This window comes from Chlorocebus sabaeus, chromosome 4, assembly GCF_047675955.1.
Source record: "Chlorocebus sabaeus isolate Y175 chromosome 4, mChlSab1.0.hap1, whole genome shotgun sequence".
In the NCBI taxonomy this organism is placed as follows: Eukaryota; Metazoa; Chordata; class Mammalia; order Primates; family Cercopithecidae; genus Chlorocebus; species Chlorocebus sabaeus.
In genome coordinates this window covers 40,058,001-40,077,092 of record NC_132907.1, presented here as the reverse complement: position 1 = coordinate 40,077,092, position 19,092 = coordinate 40,058,001, and the positions used below count along the sequence as shown (strand labels likewise).

Here is a 19,092-nt window from a genome sequence, read left to right as displayed (position 1 = left end):
TAATTTCTAACAAAAAGAAGGAAAATAACCCAACTATATATAGTCTATTAATTAAAAATCAATGAATGAATGAACTTTCACTATTGCTTTCTGAACTTAGTGAATTAACAACATTTACAAAAACTTTATATTGGGGAGATTTTTAATTTCATTTTCTGAATAACACGAATGGTATGTATCTTATCTGTTCTTGAAAAATTATACACAAGCAAATTAGTTTATATACACTAGGCTCCTATGGCATTTAAAATAATTATAAGGAGAAACTTGTAGCATACTTCAGTGTAAGTGTGCATTCAAATTTGATTCACGTTGAGGTATATCTACCAATAAAGTGATATAGTGATGAAGACTTCTTATTTTTTTTAAGAATTACAGCAGATTCTTTAACAACTAAATATAGTAGTTGAGAGGCAGTATACTGTTAAGAATACAGACTGAAGCTAAATTGCTTGGGGTTGAACCGCCAGCTACAGAAATTACTGCCTATGAACACTTGAGCAGGCTGTATGACCTCTCTGTACCAGTTTAAAATAAGGATATCTGCTTCACTGGGTTACTATCAGAATTAAATGAATTCACTGCCTACTGTCCTACACACACATATGCTATACATAACACTTTGAACAGCATTAAGCATATAGCAAATATTACATAGTATTTATTAAACCAACAGGAGATACATTTGTTACAAGAAATTATTATATGTAAAGTATATAATAATTTAGTAAGTATAAAGAAAATGTTATCCAGTATTAGGAGTAACATCTTTTTAATACAAAAATATTTCAAATTTTTGAATACAACTATAGAATCCACTCACCTCATCTACAATAACATGAGACACATTACTTAGAAGACCATCTTCTTGAAGTTTCCTTAGCAAAACCCCTGTTGTACAATAGAGTAACCTAGTAGATTCACAAGCTCGAGATTCCATCCGGATCTGATACCCACACAAAGAATTCTAAAGGGAGAACACAGGGCCTTGATTAGATTCTCATGAGTAATATGGGAAACAAGCTTTAAAAAGTGAAGCAGAGGTGCTGATCTTGCTGCTAAATGAAGCACTGTAAGTAATCTAGTACAATTTATTAATAATATATTAGTAATTATTAGTTTATTAATAAATACATTAGCAAATCTATTCAGTGCAATTTATTATTAAAAGCATTTTCCCATGGTCTTCAATTCTATAAAGCTATAAAATATATTTTATATTTTGGCAAATTTGAACAGAAAAACTTTTTTTTTTTTTTCAAATGGAGTTTCATTCTCGTCGCCCAGGCCGGAGTGCAGTGGCGCAATCTCGGCTCACTGCAACTTCCATCTCTTGGGTTCAAGTGGTTCTCTTGTCTCAGCCTCCCACTTAGCTGGGATTACAAGGGCATGCCACTACGCCTGGGTAATTTTTGTATTTTTAGTAGAGATGGGGTTTCACCATGTTGGCCAGGCTGGCCTCACACTCCTGACCTCAGGTGATCCCCCCACCTCAGCCTCCCAAAGTGCTGGGATTATAGGCACGAGCCACCATACCCAGCCCCAAAATTTTTGCTCTTTTCAAGATGTTGAGAAAAAAACTGGTCACCTTCTTTAAATACCATTAATATGATTATTAAAACATTAATAAATGTTGAATTAATTTCTTCCTAAATAATCATGAAGCAAAATATTGAGGTACTCAGGAATGAAATTTTAAGCAGCTTCTATAATTTGGTCTACTTTTCTACTAAGATCTCATAAAATTTGCTGTCATTAAAAAGCAGCTAGTATCATACTAGTAGTGCCTAGTGGAATTTTAACGTAACATCCCCCATCACATTTTCTTTCTTACTCCTTCAGTCATTCCATTGTCTTATTTGTATATACGTCTGTCACTCTCTAAGAGCAGAAACTGTGCCTTTTTTTTCCTCCTCTATTCCATGACAGAAACCCAGACAATTTTGCTAAATAGAAAACTTTTAATGAAGGGGTACCCAGTTTAGAGATAAAAATATAAGATGCCGTCTCCAGAATGAACAATTCAAAGTATAAATAATCAGAATTATATGAAATTGCAATTCGTCATATTTAGTTCTAACTAATTTAATTAACTAATTCGTATACTTTGCAGTCACTGTGGTTAAGGTCTGGCCAGTTTTGTATATACTAGCATGGCAAAATGCATGACAATAGACATTTAAGTACTTTTCTCATTTTTTAAAAAAATATGGGGCTGGAAAATACTAGCATTTTAATTTATACTGTTTTTCCCTTCTGCTCACTGAAAAGAATGAAAATCATTCAGGAATACATTCCACAGAAAAAGGTTTGCGAAAACTTGAGACATATTTTAGTAGAATTTGAGTTTGTCCACATTCTTTGGCTGTTCAATTTAGTGGGTAACATATTTGAATATTCAATTATTATAGTTAATATATTTTTTCTAAGAGAATTTTAATGACAGAACTACTGATAATCCTTCTCATAGGACAGTGGCATACTATCACATCTATCAAAGAAAACACGAAAAGTGCCTGAAATGTGCTACTGATCAACCAATAACAGTGAAAACTCATATATGGTTGGTACACATTCCATTTGGATCACAAAAGCAAAGGTGAATAATGTCACCATTCACTGAGGTGGAGTTGAATGACAGCTTACCCTTCCTCCAGGTCCATTTTCACAGCCCAATTCATCACATACTCTGGTGGCTAAACTCACTGCTGAGATTCTTCGGGGTTGAGTACAGACAATGTTACATTTACTTGCTTCCCACTCATTTAGAAGCAAATCTTCCAACAGAAAATGTGGTACCTGAGTACTTTTACCACTCCCTGTTTCACCTGCCACAACCACTACCCGGTGCCTTTTAAGAGTTTCAACAATTGAGTCCCGATGTTTAAATACAGGTAACTGTTGTCTTTCCTTTAGAAGTTTCTGATACTTAGGTGTGCTTTGCAACTTTCTAAAAAGGTTTCTAACAGGTTCCAAATCTTCCACATTTGCTGATTCCAAGGACAGTGCAGAAAAATCCTCATCCGAAACCAAATTTTCCCAAGATTCCTCAGGATCTTCAGAGTTTTCTCTCTTATTTTCAGAATGCTGTTGTTGCTGCTGTTGCTGCTGTTTCAATTTATTCAGAAGTTTGGCAATAAAAAGATCACGTGGTTTATTGGTTTCCATTTTATTTAATTCTTCCTTTTTCTTTTCTGCATCACTCCACTCCAGCCAAACATCTCGGTAAGTGGGAGGAAGTAACTGATGAACTGACTAAAGTAAAAACAGCAGTATGTTATTTTCACTAACTGTTCAATATGGAAATACAATAGATTAGCACTTAAAATTCAATAGATTAGCACTTAAAAGGATATATTCATCTTAAAATATAATTTGACTCAAATTATTATTACTTTAATATATGTATGTGTATGATGCAAATTCAAAAACAGCACATCATATTCAGGCTTCTTGACTGACTGGCTGTGTAACGTTGCACAATTCACTTAACCTCTATGTGTCTCAGCTTCTGCATTTTTAAAATGGGGCTAGTAATTGTACCTCCCTTATAGGCATATTCTGAGGTTTAGTTAAGATATGTGAGGTGCTTACTCTTGGAACATGTTAAACTACTGAACAAATGTCTATTACTTATTCCTGCAGTGGCACTATATAAAATGTTAATGAACCATAAAGCAGTTCTTTTGAGATTCTGGCAGTTGTATAATGTTACAGGTCAAAGTATTTTAAATGAACTATCCTGGATGGAATCTAAGTTATCTTAATTCTGTGCTATAAAGAATCCACAATTACTCTCTGATATTGATAGTCATTTTTATCAAGCAAATAGTTCATAGTGCCTTATTTTGCAAAATAAGGGAAATAAAGACATTAATAACTTTTACTGGCAGAAACACGGAAAGAACTACTGTCCAGGGTTCCACTTAATCAATGTCTAAAATTTTCGAAGGTTCTAATTTCCTACGAAGAAAGAAACACATTTACTGTAAAAAGGAAATACTGACAATCCAAAATTTAAAAAAGGAGCATTATGTTCTCTTAAAGAGCTTCCTTCAGTAGCACTTTATTTTAATCCTTCCTGAAACTGGAAGTGTATTGTTAATATAACCTAAAATTGAAAAATGGAAGCAATATCTATATAATTTTTTTAAGTTAAGAGAGACAATATAACATTAAAGGAAAACAAACAAAAAATTTTCAGCCTGGGCAATATAGTGAGACCCTGTCTCTATAAAATCTGTTTTAAAAACTTAGCTGGACGTGGTGGCACGTGCCTGTAGTCCCAGCTATTCAGGATGCTGAGGCAGGAGGATCACTTGAGGCTGCAGTGAGCTATGATTCTGCCACACAACTCCAGCCTAGGCAACATAACGAGATGCTATCTCAAAACAAAAATTCTCCTTAATTCAACCACACTATCAACTGCTTTTAGCATAGCTAAATTAGCATATCTCCAAAAGTCGGATCATCATACTCTCTCTTTCAGACTTCTGGTCTAAGGGGAAACAAAGATCAAACTGTGTTTAGGGTTGAAAGGAAGCCAAATTAGGAATAATGAGAAAGGATTAATCAGAAAAACAGTCACTAAAGAGAAAAATTGAGCCATAATTAAATACTGTCTTCCACATACAGATATAGTTAGGCCTAAAAAGTCTTACCTGCCCTTTAACTAAACGATAAAGGGCTAAAGTAGCTCCCAGGTGCTGAGCTTGCATGCCATCCTCTGTTAAGATTGTAGGGCATACTACCAGGACATCATCTTCAGACTTGATTACCCTAACCCTACAAAGAAGCAAACACATTTTTAAAAAATACAGTTGATAAAGTCAGATAAAAAAAATTCAGAATTCCATTAACATTAAACTCAAATTTGTTAATTGTTTAAATATTTCCATGGAAGGCATGTATTAGATAATGATAATCTATCAGACAATAAACCTGACATGTAGAATTGAGAGCTTCCTAAATGTATGCTTAACTCACAGGAAACAAAAAGATTTCCACCTTAAATTTTTCTAAAGTTCATTGAGTTAATCAAAAAAACAAAAACAAAAACAAAAACAAAAACAAAACATACCTACATTTCCAGTATCTACCTACTGCAACTTTTTCAAAGGAAGGATTTGGACTCTTGGGAAGATTCTTCCTGACCCAATCAATCAGAAATTGTTTGGGAGATTTTCCAGTCCAACTTCGAGCAGTATAGTCAAAATTTCTTACATCACGAGGTTCTTTCTTTTTATCTAAAATGGTAAACAAAGATTGCTTCTTTAAAAATGGCTAAGCATTCTCTTTTCAGAGATCAAAGTCCTCTCTTGCTTTGGAGAACATCACTTTTAGAAGACAATAGGTGAGGCCAGGTGTGGTGGCTCATGCCTGTAATCCCAGCACTTTGGGAGGCCGAGGAGGGCGGATCACGAAGTGAGGAGATTGAGACCATCTTGGCTAACACAGTGAAACCCCGTCTCTACTAAAAATCCAAAAAAATTAGTCGGGCGTGGTGGCAGGCGCCTGTAGTCCCAGCCACTCGGGAGGCTGAGGCAGGAGAATGACCGTGAACTCGGGAAGCAGAGCTTGCAGTGAGCCAAGATTGCACCACTGCACTTCAGCCTGGGTGAGAGAGCGATACTCTGTCTCCAAAAAAAAAGATAATAGGTGAAGCTTGATTTTCTCTAAGTGACATAAGGAAATCCTCTTAATGGACAGAACCTGGGAAAATTCTTTAAAAATAATTATCTTGAGGAACTTATGTATTCTTGTAAAATATGATACTATCCATGTGATGAACTAAGGATACTACAAATTATGTTAGGAAGGCTACTCTGTAGTTAAACCATTAAAAAAATAGAAATCAGATGTCATTTCTAGGTTTATCAGCTGTCTGCCACCAGCACCAGCACTATCCTCAATAGCTTCCTGTTACAGATAAAAGTCTAAATTCCTTACTATTCTCTGCCTGTCTGTTGCCACTCTTCCCTCTTGCTTGCTTATTATGCTATAACCACAATGGCCATCAGTCAATTCTTCAATGCTCTAAGTATGCCTGTCTCAGAACAGTAGACATAGCCACATGTGGTTAGTTAAATGTAAATTAGTTATTCAGTTTCTCAGTTACATTTCAAATGCTTCATACTCCTATTTGGCTAGCAGCTACGACACTGGATAGTACAGATACAGAACATTTCCATCATTGAAAATTCTGTTGAATAGTGCTGCTTTTTTACCTTAGATTTCTAATGTACCCTCTCCTTCTTGGAAGGATTGTTCCACCAACTTGTCACCAGGCTAACACCTAAACATCTGTCAAATCTCAGAGTAAATGTCATTACAGCAAGGTCTTCCCAATCCAAATTAGACCCCTTTGTTATCTATATTATTAGAAGCTACTTCCTTTGATAGCACACATCATAATTTGTAATTATGTATTGTATATGTTTGAAGCTTACCTTTTCTACTGTACACTTGAAGAAGGCAGAGACTAGGTTATTTTGCTCATTACTGAACACACAATAAATACTACTGAGGCCGGGTGTGATGGGTCACGCCCGTAATCCCAACACTCTGGGAGGCCGAGGCGGGTGGATCACCTGAGGTCAGGAGTTCAAGACCAGCCTGGCCAACATGGTAAAACCCCGTCTCTACTAAAAATACAAAAATTAGCCAAGCATGTAGGCATACACCTGTAATCCCAGCTACTTGGGAGGCTGAAGCAGGAGAACCGCTTGAACCTGGGAGGCGGAGGTTGCAGTAAGTCAAGATTGTGCCACTGTTCTCCAGCCTGGGTGACAGACAGTCTGTCTCAAAAAACATGTCCCACGAAAACAATAAATACTAATGAAAGAATGAATAATTTTAAAAACTGACAATTTAGTGTGGGTCTAAACTAACTATAATGAAATCTGATAAATACTATACTTGCTATATCAATAATCAACTCAGAATTTTTTTTTTAAACAATTAACTAAATAACTTCTACAGTTTTTAGAAGACCAGAGTGGATGGTCCATTTTGTGGGATGGCCAATTTGTGGGATGGCCCACAAATTGTATTGTTTACAATATACAATTGTAAACAATATACTATATTGTTTACTAATAGTAACAATATTAGTAAATATATTACTATATTGTTTACACTATACTATATTGTTTACTAATGGTAAATAGTATAATATATAGTATTTATCACATTGCATTATAGTTTTTAGAAGACCAAGCATAGTATTTATCAGATAATATTTATAGTATTTATCATAATACCATAATTTAGTTTTATATTAAAACTAAATACTAATACCATAATATAGTTTTATATTAACTATAGTGTATAGTAAATAGTAAATAGTATACTATTAAACTATAGTATATAATATTGTACTATTTGCTATATACTATTATTTTAAAAAATAATTAACTAAAAAACTTCTATAGTTTTTAGAAGACCATCCAGTCTGGTCTTCTAAAAACTATAATGCAAATTATAATATTATGATTAATACTAAAATATTATTTGATACCATAGTGAATGGTCTTCTAAAAACTAAAATACAAACTGATAAATACTGTACTTGCTATATCAATAATTAACCCAAAATAATTTTTAAAAACATAATTAACTTGGGAGCACAAAGAAGTACATGATTACTTGTCTGGTGGTATGGAAGGAGTTAGGGAGGGCTTAGGGAAGAGGGGCTGTTTGCACTAAGCCTTGAGCTGGGAACAGGTTGGCCAAGTAGGGGATAAGAAGATGAGCAAAGTAATGAAACCATAAAACAGCCAATGTAGAGTAATGTGGCTGGAGTAATAAGCCAAGGGAATAAGGTAGAAAAGTAGATTGTGGCAGAATGCAAAAGATCCAGAATGCCATGCTAAAAGATTTGGACTTGTTACTGATGACAGTAGGCTCGCAGCCATTAAAGGTTTGTGGCAGGAAACTCACATTTAGATCTGTATTATAGAAAGATAACTCTGGCAGCGGAGAGAGATGAGACTGAGGCAAGATATTTATTTGTAATTACAAAATGCTGTACATATATGTTATCATAATTGTTAATACTTTTTCAAGACAGCTTATGAAGTGTAACTTCACTGCCAATCTTACGTACTTTGCCAGAATGCAAAGTAACAAATTTTACCATTATATATTCCTTGACATTTTATTATTTATAAATTACACCCTGACCATCTTCCCTTAATTTTACCTTTCTCTTCTTCACTAGCAGCTGCAGATTTTTCAAATACATTAAAATTCAATGCACTTTCTCCTTCTGTGGCTATAGGAGGCTTTTTCCTTTCATTTTGTTGATGTGAAATCTTTATGGCTGGGTTAAATACTGGATGGTCTTCTAATGTTTCCATTTCTACCAGAAAAAATATAATGTTTAGTTTCACAGTTTTAAAAAAACAGTTATTTATCTTTTATTTGTTTACTTTTTTGGTATTTACACACAAAGAGTTACATGGTTTTCACGCCTTATTTTTAAAAATGGTTAAAAAAACTGCATTCCTTCTTTTTCCTTGTAGCCAATTACTTAATTCCTATTAGGAATCTGTGCAAGAATCAGAGGCAATTTATTAATTTTCACAACACATACAAAAATTTTAAAATAAATTATTTAATAGGTGTAATAAGCCTGGAAAAACAAACATCTTCAATACAAATACTCATGGAATTGTATTCACCTTTCTTTCTTGAATGACGACGATATTTTATGGTATAAAAATCACAGGTTGGCAAACAATGTCTTCTAGGCCAAATCTAGTCCACTGCCTGTTTTTGTATGGCTTGCAAGCTAGAATGGTGTTTACATTTTCAAGTGGTTATAAGAACATTTGGTGACATGGTACAATGATTAGAAATTTATAGTATCCATAAATAAAGTCTGATTAGAACACAGCCATTCATTTTTGTATGGCCTATGGCTGCTTTTGTGCTGTAACAGCAAATTTGAATAGTTGTAACAGAGGCTGTATGGCCCATGAAGTCCACAGTATTTACTACTTAGCTTATTATTTAAAAAGTTTGCTAATCCCATGTATAAACTGTTAGAAAAGGGCAGACATATTAAAACGTAGCATCATCCATTCCAGGAAGGCCAACAAATAGAAGACAATTACATTTATACATCTAAGTATTTGAAAGTGTTTACCTCTTTGAAATTTCCTTATTTTTTCTTGAGCCTCTTTTTGGCCTTGCTTGTTTTTTTCTAGTTTAAAGGTAGCTGCTTGCTCTTTTGCATCCAGCAGTTTTGCTGCAAGATGTAAGTACCTTTCGTTCTGTTCCAAATAAAACAATGGGAGGGGGAACAAAAAAAGAAGAGCAAGATTAGTATATCTATGGTCAATTTACTGTATCAAAATCTGTGATATTTTTACCTTATCCTTTGATCTGGCAAATCTACTTTTAGGAATTTTTCATAGAGAAATAAAACAAATGCACAGATTTGCAGGTGCATAGATGTTTGGTGAGGCACTGACTGTAAAAGAAAAACTGGAAATCATATATGAAACATCTCTACAGAGAAGACTATTTAGTCATTAGAAAATAAAATAAGATTAGCAAAAGAAAGAGAGTGACCCACATAGAGAAACTTCCTTGACGTGTTAGTAAACTAAGGCAAAGTGCAGAATAAAAAGTAGAGCTCATTTCTATAAAAATTGTTTCAGCCAGGTGGTGTGGCTCATGCCTATAATCCCAGCACTTTGGGAGGCCGAGGCGGGCGGATCACCTGAGGTCAGGAGTTCGAGACCAGCCTGGCCAACATGGTGAAACCCCACCTCTACTGAAAATACAAAAATTAGCCGGGCGTGGTGGTGGGCGCCTATAATCCCAGCTACCCAGAAGGCTGAGGCAAGAGAATCACTGGAACCTGGGAGGCAGAGGCTGCAGTGAGCTGAGATAGTACCACTGCACTCCAGCCTGGGTGACGGAGCAAGACCCTGTCCCTAAAAAAAAAAAAAATCGTTTCATAAGTATGTGTGTTTAAAGGATTATTCATGCAGTAATAATAATACTCATCTGAAAGTTAACTTCACATAATCTCTATCTTATGGAAGACAGGAAAAAAATGGCTTTTGAGGAAAATGGATGTCATAACCCTCAAGGACATGACTTGACTCCTGAGCAAAAACTAAGAAGTTTAAAGTTAAACTCAAATTACTGTTTTTCTCCCCCTTAGGTTAATAAGTGACAGCAGATTAGAAGCATAAAACTATAGACTGGAGAAGGAAACATAACTGATAAAAGAAAGAAAAAGAGACAATTAAGCAAGCATATCTAGCTGAATTTTGGTACCATTTTGTGTAGGACAAATATCAATACAAATATCAGTGTAACAGACAGGAGGGTTAGCTACCATTTCAAATTCACTCATATAATACTTATCCTTTCCATCTTTCCTGTACTTGGCAGTGATACCACCATCCCTCCATTTACGCATCTCTTGCCATCTTTGGCACATTTTTCCCCGATAAAATGTGCCATCTAAACCATTTTTAAGTGTACAGTTCAGTGGTATTAAACACATTCATGACGTTGTACAACCATCACCACCATCCATCTTCAGAACATTTTTATCTGGCAAACATGAAACTCCATTCCCACTAAGCATTAACTCCCCATTCTGCCATCCCCCACCAGCCCCTGGCAACCACCATTCTACTTTGTTTCTATGAATTTGACTTAGGGACGTTATATAAGTGAAATCATATGGTATCTGTCTTTTTGTGATTGGCATATTTCACTTAGCATATAGTTGGTCAAGGTCCAGCCGTGTTGCAGCATGTACCAGAACTTCCTCATTTTTTAAGGTTCAATACTATTCAGTTTTATGTGCATGCCACATTTTACCTATTCATTTGTTTTATTGGTAGATACTGGATTGCTTCCACGTTTTAGCTATTGTGAATAATGCTGCTATGAACACAGTGTATAAATATCTCCTCCAAGACTCTACTCTCAATTCTTTTGAGTACATACCCAGAAATGGAATTACTGGATCATATGGTAATTCGATTTTTAATTTTTTGAAGAACTACCAAACTGTTTTCCACAATGGCTGTACCATTTTACATTCCCACCAATAGTACACAGGGTTCCAATTTCTCTACATTCCTGTTAACATTTATTATTTCCAGGTTTTTTGATAGCTGACATCCTAACGGGTGTGAAGTGGTACGCCACTGTGGTTTTGATTTGCATTTCCCTAATGATTAGTAATGTCGAGCATTTCTTCATATACTTACTGGTGATTTGTATATCTTCTCTGAAGAAATCTTCCTTAGCCTTTATATTCCGTAAATCATCAATTTCTATTGATTCTTGCTTTACAAATGTTTCTCTTCCTTTCCAATTACCGATATGAGCCTTTATTATCTCACACCTGAGCAAGTGCAATAGCTACTATAATGGCCTCCCTACACCTTCCAAATTGCCCTAAACATCACTCAGTATTCCAAACCACCTCAAATACTACTAAGCTTGACCTAAAATATCATTCTTCTTGTCAGTCACCTGCCCCTAAATCTGTAGTGGCTCTTTACTTTCAAGGAAAAGTGTCAAAATCACCTTCTGGACATCAAAATCTTCCAGTCTCAGGTGAACTCACCTGTTTACTCCTATCTACCAGTACTCATCTGTACATCTTATCTCTACATATGCTCATCCATTTTTTATTACTGAAAGGCTCCTGGTACAATTCCACATCTGTACCCTTGTTCATAGTATTTCACACATGTGGGCCATCTTCCCATCTTTCTTTGCCTGTCTTAACTCTGCACATCCTTTAGGTCCCATCTCTTTGAAGTCTTGACTTAATGCTCCAATCAGAAGAGACCTCTTCTTTCTCCAAATCTCAAAGTAGACTTATACTTCCCTAAATATTTCACTTATATTAGTTTAATACAGAAACAAGGTTTAAAAAAACTTAGATATACAGAAGAATATAAAGAATTCTCCATCCCACTATACCACCCTGGTCCTAATCACCAGTAACAGCTTCTTGTGCCTCTTCCCAGATGTTTTCTTTGCTTATGTAAAAAAGCAAATATGTACCTATATGTATTTTTTCTTTTACACAAACAAATTCATCAGATTACACATGCTCTCCTGCAACATCTACCATTTGCCTGTTGACAGACATATGGGCTGTTTGCAGTGTTTGCCTAATACAAATAAAGCTGCTATGAACATTTGTGTACAAGTCTCTGAAGAAATGTTTTAATTTTTCTTTTTTTTTTTTTTTTTTGAGACGGAGTCTTGCTCTGTCGCCCAGGCTGGAGTGCAGTGGCCGGATCTCAGTTCACTGCAAGCTCCGCCTCCCGGGTCTTCACCATTCTCCTGCCTCAGCCTCCTGAGTAGCTGGGACTACAGGCCCCCGCCACCTCGCCCGGCTAGTTTTCTTTGTATTTTTTTGGTAGAGACGGGGTTTCACCGTGTTAGCCAGGCTGGTCTCGATCTCCTGACCTCGTGATCCGCCTGTCTCGGCCTCCCAAAGTGCTGGGATTACAGGCTTGAGCCACCGCGCCCGGCCTTTAATTTTTCTTAATACCTGGAAATAAAATTGTTGGGTCACATGACAAGTCTTTGTTTAACTTTATGAGAAAGGATGAGTTTTTCTAAGTGGCTGTACCATTTTACATTTCCATTAGCTTTACATTCCCATTAGCAATATGAGTATTCCAGTTGCTCTACATTCCTCCTAACATTTAGTATTACTGATCTTTTTAGTTTTAGCCATTCTGATGGATATATAGTGGTATCTCATTTAAGTTTTCATTTTCATTTCTCTAATTTAATCTACTTTTGTGAGGTGTCTATTTTTAAAGCTTCTTTATATAATTATGTATAGAAGTCCTTTGTCAGATACATATATTACAGTATTTCCCATACCTTGCTTTTTTGACTTAGTATATTTTCTGCCTTATATTTCTATCTTACCATATGATGTCTATGTTATTCTCTCTAAACCATGAACTTCTGTAAAGGAATGTGCCTTTTTATTATTACCTAAAGAATTTAGCATGCTCCTTACTCATAAAAATCATTTAAAAATATTTGATGATTATCTCTTTAAACATGAGAAATGTAATTAACATCTTTTGAGCAGTTAACTTTCTGCTAAGTTTTTACCTAAGTGTTATTTTATTTAATCTTCACATCAGCCCTTTAGAGGTACCTTTAGAGGTACCTTTAGAGGTACATTTCCAATTTACAAATGAGCAAACTAAGGCTCAGAAAAGTAAATATATCTTACTTAGGAACATCCAGTTAGAAGCCTAATACAGATTTCTACTCACAGGGTCAAATTTTTCCTCCTCTTCTAAACTTTTAGAATTCTCATTCTTTTCTTCTTCATTTTGTTGTTCAGCATATCGTAAAATCCACTCTTTCATATTTACTTCCGTATTTTTTTCTTCCCTTTTTGGCTAGAAAGAGAAAACAAATATCTGAAAAACCAAAGTTAGAAAAAGGTGTCAAAACTATCTTGTCACTGCTTTTACAATTTCCTCACACTCAAAAACAGTAGACATATATAAGCTGTTATTCTTTATTGCTCAGTGAAGGACAAATAAATTGACCTCAACATTAAGAAATTTACAATTGCAAAATCCAAAGAATATATTTATATAAAGTGGTAAAAAAGAATGAAATGAGAACTGTTAAAAACTACTGTTATTCCTTAAAAACAGTGGTTTTATGAGGATTATTTTTTCCATAGACATTTTACAATATGCAGAGTATTTAAGTGTAATGCCTTAATGAATTACAGTCCCATTATTCACATTCATCTGTGATTTTCTTCCACAGACTCTGGGCTTGGTCATGTGACTTGCTTCAGTCAATGGGACATTAGCAAGAATGATAAAGCAAGAGCTTAATAAGAATTTGTACATTTTGGCTTATTGTCTTAAAATATTCTTGGAAGCCAGATGCCACAAGAAGTCCAGCCACCCTAAGACCACTATATGTGAGGAAACCCAAGCTAGTCATGTAGAAAAAACACGTAGACAGAGGGATGCCTGGCTAGCCTTCGGCTTAGTCATGGGAGTGAAGAAGCCACTTTGGATGTCCCAGCTCTGGAAGATTCTTCCTGGAACAGAAGAACCACCTTGTTGAGCCCAGCACAGACTGCAGAATCATGAGAAACAATAGTTGGTTTAAGCCACTACATTTTGGGGTGGTTTGTTATATAATGATAACTAAAACAGACAGTGATAGAAAAGTCTGGCAAACCAATTAGTTATTTGTAAGAAGTAAAAATGTTACAGAAACCTAATATTTATACTCTTCGAACAGTTACATGTGCTCCATTCTGATTTTACACAACTTTAAATGCTTAATTCTTAAATTACCTTAATCTTAGGGTCTTCTTCATGTTTTTTGGTTTTAGGTTGCAATGGAGGTGAAATAGTGGCTTGTATTTGAGGAGACTGAAATTTAGGCCTACTTTTAGGTTGTTGCTCTTCAAATTCCTGACTGAATCCTTCAGGAAGTGCATCTTAAAATAAAAGAAACTACACTGAAAATAAACAGGCATATGATACATAAAACACACAAATATTTGTTAAGCATTTGTAAACCCTGTCTAGACTCAGAGCACCTAATTTTCTTCTATTCCCTCATCTCCTAAGAACAGAAATCCTAAGATGAACCTGGTTTTATTTGTCAAACTAGAAGTGAACATATTCATCAGATGACAGCTAACCCTGTTCTATTTGGTCATTATTTCACCCTCAATGTTAGGCTCCTAAATTGTCATAAGATCTTAATCCTTCCCACTCTTTGGCTGTCTGCCATAGCATGTGGTAGTATCCTTAGTCACCACAAGCCATTTGCACTCCAGATTGTTGCCAAAGATTACAATCATGATCCTCAGCTTAATAAAGTATTATATATCCAAGGACAGTCCTAATTTATTTATTTTTTTTTGAGACAGTTTCACTCTTGTTACCCAGGCTGGAGTGCAATGGCACGATCTCAGCTCACTGCAACCTCTACCTCCCAGGTTCAAGCAGTTCTCCTGCCTCAGCCTCCCTAGTAGCTGGGATTATAGGCATGTGCCACCACGCCCAGCTAATTTTGTATTTTTAGTAGAGACGGGGTTTTTCCATGTTGGTCAGGCTGGTCTCCAACTCCTGACCTCAGGTGATCCACCTGCCTCGGCCTCCCAAAGTGCTGGGATTACAGGCTTAAGCCACTGTGCCCGGCCGACAGTCCTAATTTCTAAACCAAAAACCAGGAGACACCCAAACCTTGTATTAAGGACATAGCAAAATATCAATCAACAACTGAACACAAAACATAGTATTTTCTTGCATAGGTCACAATCTCTAAGGAAAATATCCTGAAAAGAACAGAACGTAAGAACACTTTAAAAGTAAATAATTATGACAGTGAAAAAATATGAGTATGAGCCAAAAGGTTGATACAAATACCAAAACGACTTCAAAAGGTTTTAGAAACTGAAAGAATTTAATGATACTGTTTACCATCTGAAAGGTTTAAACAGAGCCAATCCAAGGCAGAATGAAGGTCACCTCCACATAAGAGTGTATTGGTCATAGCATCTTCAATGTCCTTTGTCTTAAATGAAAATGCTTGTAAAGCCATGTATAAATCCTATGACAAGCAGATATAAAAAAAGTCACATTTTTCAGTTCCCTTTCTATATTACTAACTATTCCATTCATTTTAAACCAGAAACTTTGACACAAATTATAATTTCAAATCAATCTTTTTTTTCTCAGTTAAAAATGAAATGTGTTTATTGAATTAAGAATTTGGAAACCAGAGATCTTTAAAAAAGAGAACCACGAGAAATTATTCATATTTTCACTGTCCAAAGATACTAAATGTAGTACATTTCTTTTACTCATTTTTCCATGATTTTGTAAAAATAGATTTCACTTAACATTATAATATAACATAAGCACCTTCCAAAGTTAGTAGAAACTCTGCATCATCACTTTGAATAGTTACATAACATTCCACCGGGTGGACATATCCTAATTTAATTTTGTATTTTTCTATGGCTGAACATTTAAGATATTTTTTTTTGTTTATTACAAGCTGTGGTTCAGTGAATATCTTTATACATAAAGATAAAGCATTTTAACATACTTTCTAAAGCATAATCATTATGGTTAGGCAGAGCTGGATTCAAATCCAGACCCTGTTTACTAGTAATCTTACAGTATCATTTATGTCATCTTTGCAAGCCTCAATTCTTTCACTTGAAAAAATGGGACCAAATACATCTACCTCATAGGACTGTTGTGTCAGAGAAAATGTAAACAAAGTGCCCAGCACAGAATCTAACATAGTAGGTGCTCAATAGTATAATTCTGGGGATATACCTTAATTTTCACATCACCATTTTAATGTGTGCACTTGCACCTCCTTGATTTAATGTGTGCACAATTCCTTCTCTAAGAGATGGACATGATCTACATAAAATCTCAATGGAAGTTGTAAAGCCATTTTTTATCTCACATGAGGAGCTGTCTAAAAATGCTTCACTAAAACTAAGGAACTTAAAACAGTTTGCAAAATACCTGCAATTTTTTGGCAGTAAGTCTTCCAGAAATCATTCCTTTGTCATTATTTTGCTTTTTATGCTCATTGATCACTCCAATAATTCTTTGCTCTAGTTTGTTATTAATTACCACCTGTTAAGGCCAAAAAGGTCATATCATTTAGAAGCTAAATTATTAAAAAATTAAAAGCTTATCATACAGTTTTCTATATTCCTGCCAACCAAGCCCAAAATTTCAGCTAAAATCAGATACAGTAATTATCATTTTTTGGACTACCACCCATTTGACCACATTCCTATCATTTCTTTAAGAAAAAATGTGGCATGAAAAAAGCAACAAGATAACACATGGCAAGAAAAAGCCTCTCAAGGGCAATGTCACAAGACATTGTCCTTGGACTACCCTTGGGTTGTTGTCACAAAGACAGATTCCTAAGCTCTATCCCAAATATACTGAATCAGAATTCTTGTAGGGAGCCCAGAAATCTGCCTTAATGTAAACCAGCGCAAGCACACAACCTAAAAGAATGAATGCTACGCTAAAAAGAGGTATAACAAGTAAAATTGAAAACTAAATATATAATAAGAAGCTACACAAATTCTTTTGGCTTCTAGACTTTGATTCGTACTTTTTCCTATTAGGCATTTTATTTTCTGTTCTTTTGTTATTTTTGACCTAAAAGTACACAAGCATCTACTTACAAAAATATCTTCCATTTATTACTTTTTTAACTAAATGCCTACTATAAACTAAGCCCAAAAATATAATTCAGAAATTCGCAGTCTAGCCCAAAAATATATATATAAAGAGACAAATTATAACCCAACATGCCAATTCTCAAAAATGATATATCAAGTAATAGCAGAATCACCAAGAAAATCAACTTGATGAGTTATAAAGGACTTCATAGAGGTCACAGAGGTTGACAAATAAAAACGGGAAATAAGGGCACTCTAGGCAGAGAGTACATGGGTAAAAGCCTGAAGTTGTAAAATCACAGATTTAGAAGAACAAAAGAGATATTCATGAGATGTCCCATGAACTAAAATATTAAAGATCAGAGTAGTAGAGAGGAGGGTGAAAAGGTATTCTAAGATAGACCTGAAAAAATGTATATGCCATGCTTAGAAGTTTAGATCTTAACCAGACCTTCCTTCATTTCTTACAGTCTCTCAACATATGTGTATGATTTACTTCTTTTTAGTAGAGATTAGCTCTTAGAGTACTATTTACAAAAATTTAAAACACTCCATTTTCTTACATTTAAGGATACATCTTTTTTGGGGAAAAAAGGGGGGAACATTTCTGGAAATGACTCAAAACCTTGGTTACTTACTTTCAAAACAGATTTATCCAGATTTGCAGGACCACTAGAATCATTTGCAGAATTAAAACTATAAATTTTTGGACCTGTAAATAACACAAACAAATAGACAAGGCAATTTAATGATTAATATCTATTACATTATTTTAATTTTCCTCTAAAGAATGTTAAATATTAAATATTTGATTTCAGCTTCCCCCCCCAATACTTCACCAAATAACTCAATCTAGTAGCTAGCAATATCCTCTCTAAATTTTAAACATTTTGCCAATTAGCATTCCTCCATGTTAGTCAGTTTCTCATAAAATGCAAATGCCTACATATCTTTTAGGTTAAATCTATCTTTATCCTCAGATCTTTTAGTCTAATGCTTTTCTCCTAGCACTTAGCTGAGGCAAAACTTCTCAGAATATATGATGGTTGGCAGAGTAGATGGACAATTTTAAAGAAAAAGCACTCTTTCTTGAAGGTGGTATGCTAAGTGAAAAGGGAGGTGGGAGTTTCTATCATCTTTTCTCCTTGAAGTCCAGGGTTGCTATAGTTTCCTAGGGCTGCCATAACAAATTACCACAAACTTGATGGCTAAATACAACAGAAATTTATTCTCTCACAATTCCAGAAGCCAGAAGTCCAAAATCATGGTGTGAGCAGGACCATACTCTCTCTGAAGGCTCTAGGTAAGAATCCTTCCTTCCCTCTTCCAGTTTCTGGTGGCAGCATAACACCAGTCTCTGCCTCCTCCTTCACACGGCCTTCTTCCCTGTCTCTGGGTCCAAATTTCCCTCTCCTTTCTCTTGACACTCATCATTGGATTTAGGGATCATCCTAAATCTAGTATAATTTCATCTCAAGCTCCATAGATATGAAGAGCTTATTTCCAAACAAGGTCACATTCTGAGGTTCCAGGTGGACATGAATATTTGGGGGGACACTACTCACTCAACCCACTACAGTTGCCAAGTCTGTTCCAGTGAACAGAAATGCTGTCTAGTCTCAATCCTCTAACAATGAGTAACCATGAAGCAATACACATTATTTTCAAACTTTTGGTCTCATGACCCCTTACTCTCTTAAAAATTACTGAGGATCCAAATAGTTTTTGTTTATGTGGGTTATGTCTGTTGATACTTAGGATATTATAAATTAAAAGGGAAATTTTAAAATATTCATTCATTCACTGAAAATAATAAATCTGGCCAGGTGCAGGGGCTCATGCCTGTAATCCCAGCG

General features: G+C 35.2%; 1 protein-coding gene across 3 annotated transcripts in view; it reads right to left on the bottom strand.

The window, feature by feature from the left end:
* Nucleotides 1-19,092, bottom strand: part of DHX29 (DExH-box helicase 29) — a 52,637-nt gene that overhangs the window by 26,193 nt on the left and 7,352 nt on the right. For all 3 annotated transcript variants that reach the window (XR_005244571.2, XM_007972641.3, XM_007972651.3), the window contains exons 2-12: nucleotides 17,875-17,948; nucleotides 16,557-16,670; nucleotides 15,492-15,621; nucleotides 14,355-14,500; nucleotides 13,299-13,427; nucleotides 9,152-9,278; nucleotides 8,204-8,362; nucleotides 5,081-5,246; nucleotides 4,662-4,785; nucleotides 2,647-3,255; nucleotides 824-967 (exon numbers count right to left, since the gene is read on the bottom strand). Coding sequence is in view for 2 of the 3 variants with exons in the window: in XM_007972641.3 (XP_007970832.2) it covers nucleotides 824-967; nucleotides 2,647-3,255; nucleotides 4,662-4,785; nucleotides 5,081-5,246; nucleotides 8,204-8,362; nucleotides 9,152-9,278; nucleotides 13,299-13,427; nucleotides 14,355-14,500; nucleotides 15,492-15,621; nucleotides 16,557-16,670; nucleotides 17,875-17,948 (1,922 nt within the window). In the remaining variant the exon portion in view is untranslated. The remainder of the gene's footprint in view (nucleotides 1-823; nucleotides 968-2,646; nucleotides 3,256-4,661; nucleotides 4,786-5,080; nucleotides 5,247-8,203; nucleotides 8,363-9,151; nucleotides 9,279-13,298; nucleotides 13,428-14,354; nucleotides 14,501-15,491; nucleotides 15,622-16,556; nucleotides 16,671-17,874; nucleotides 17,949-19,092) is intronic.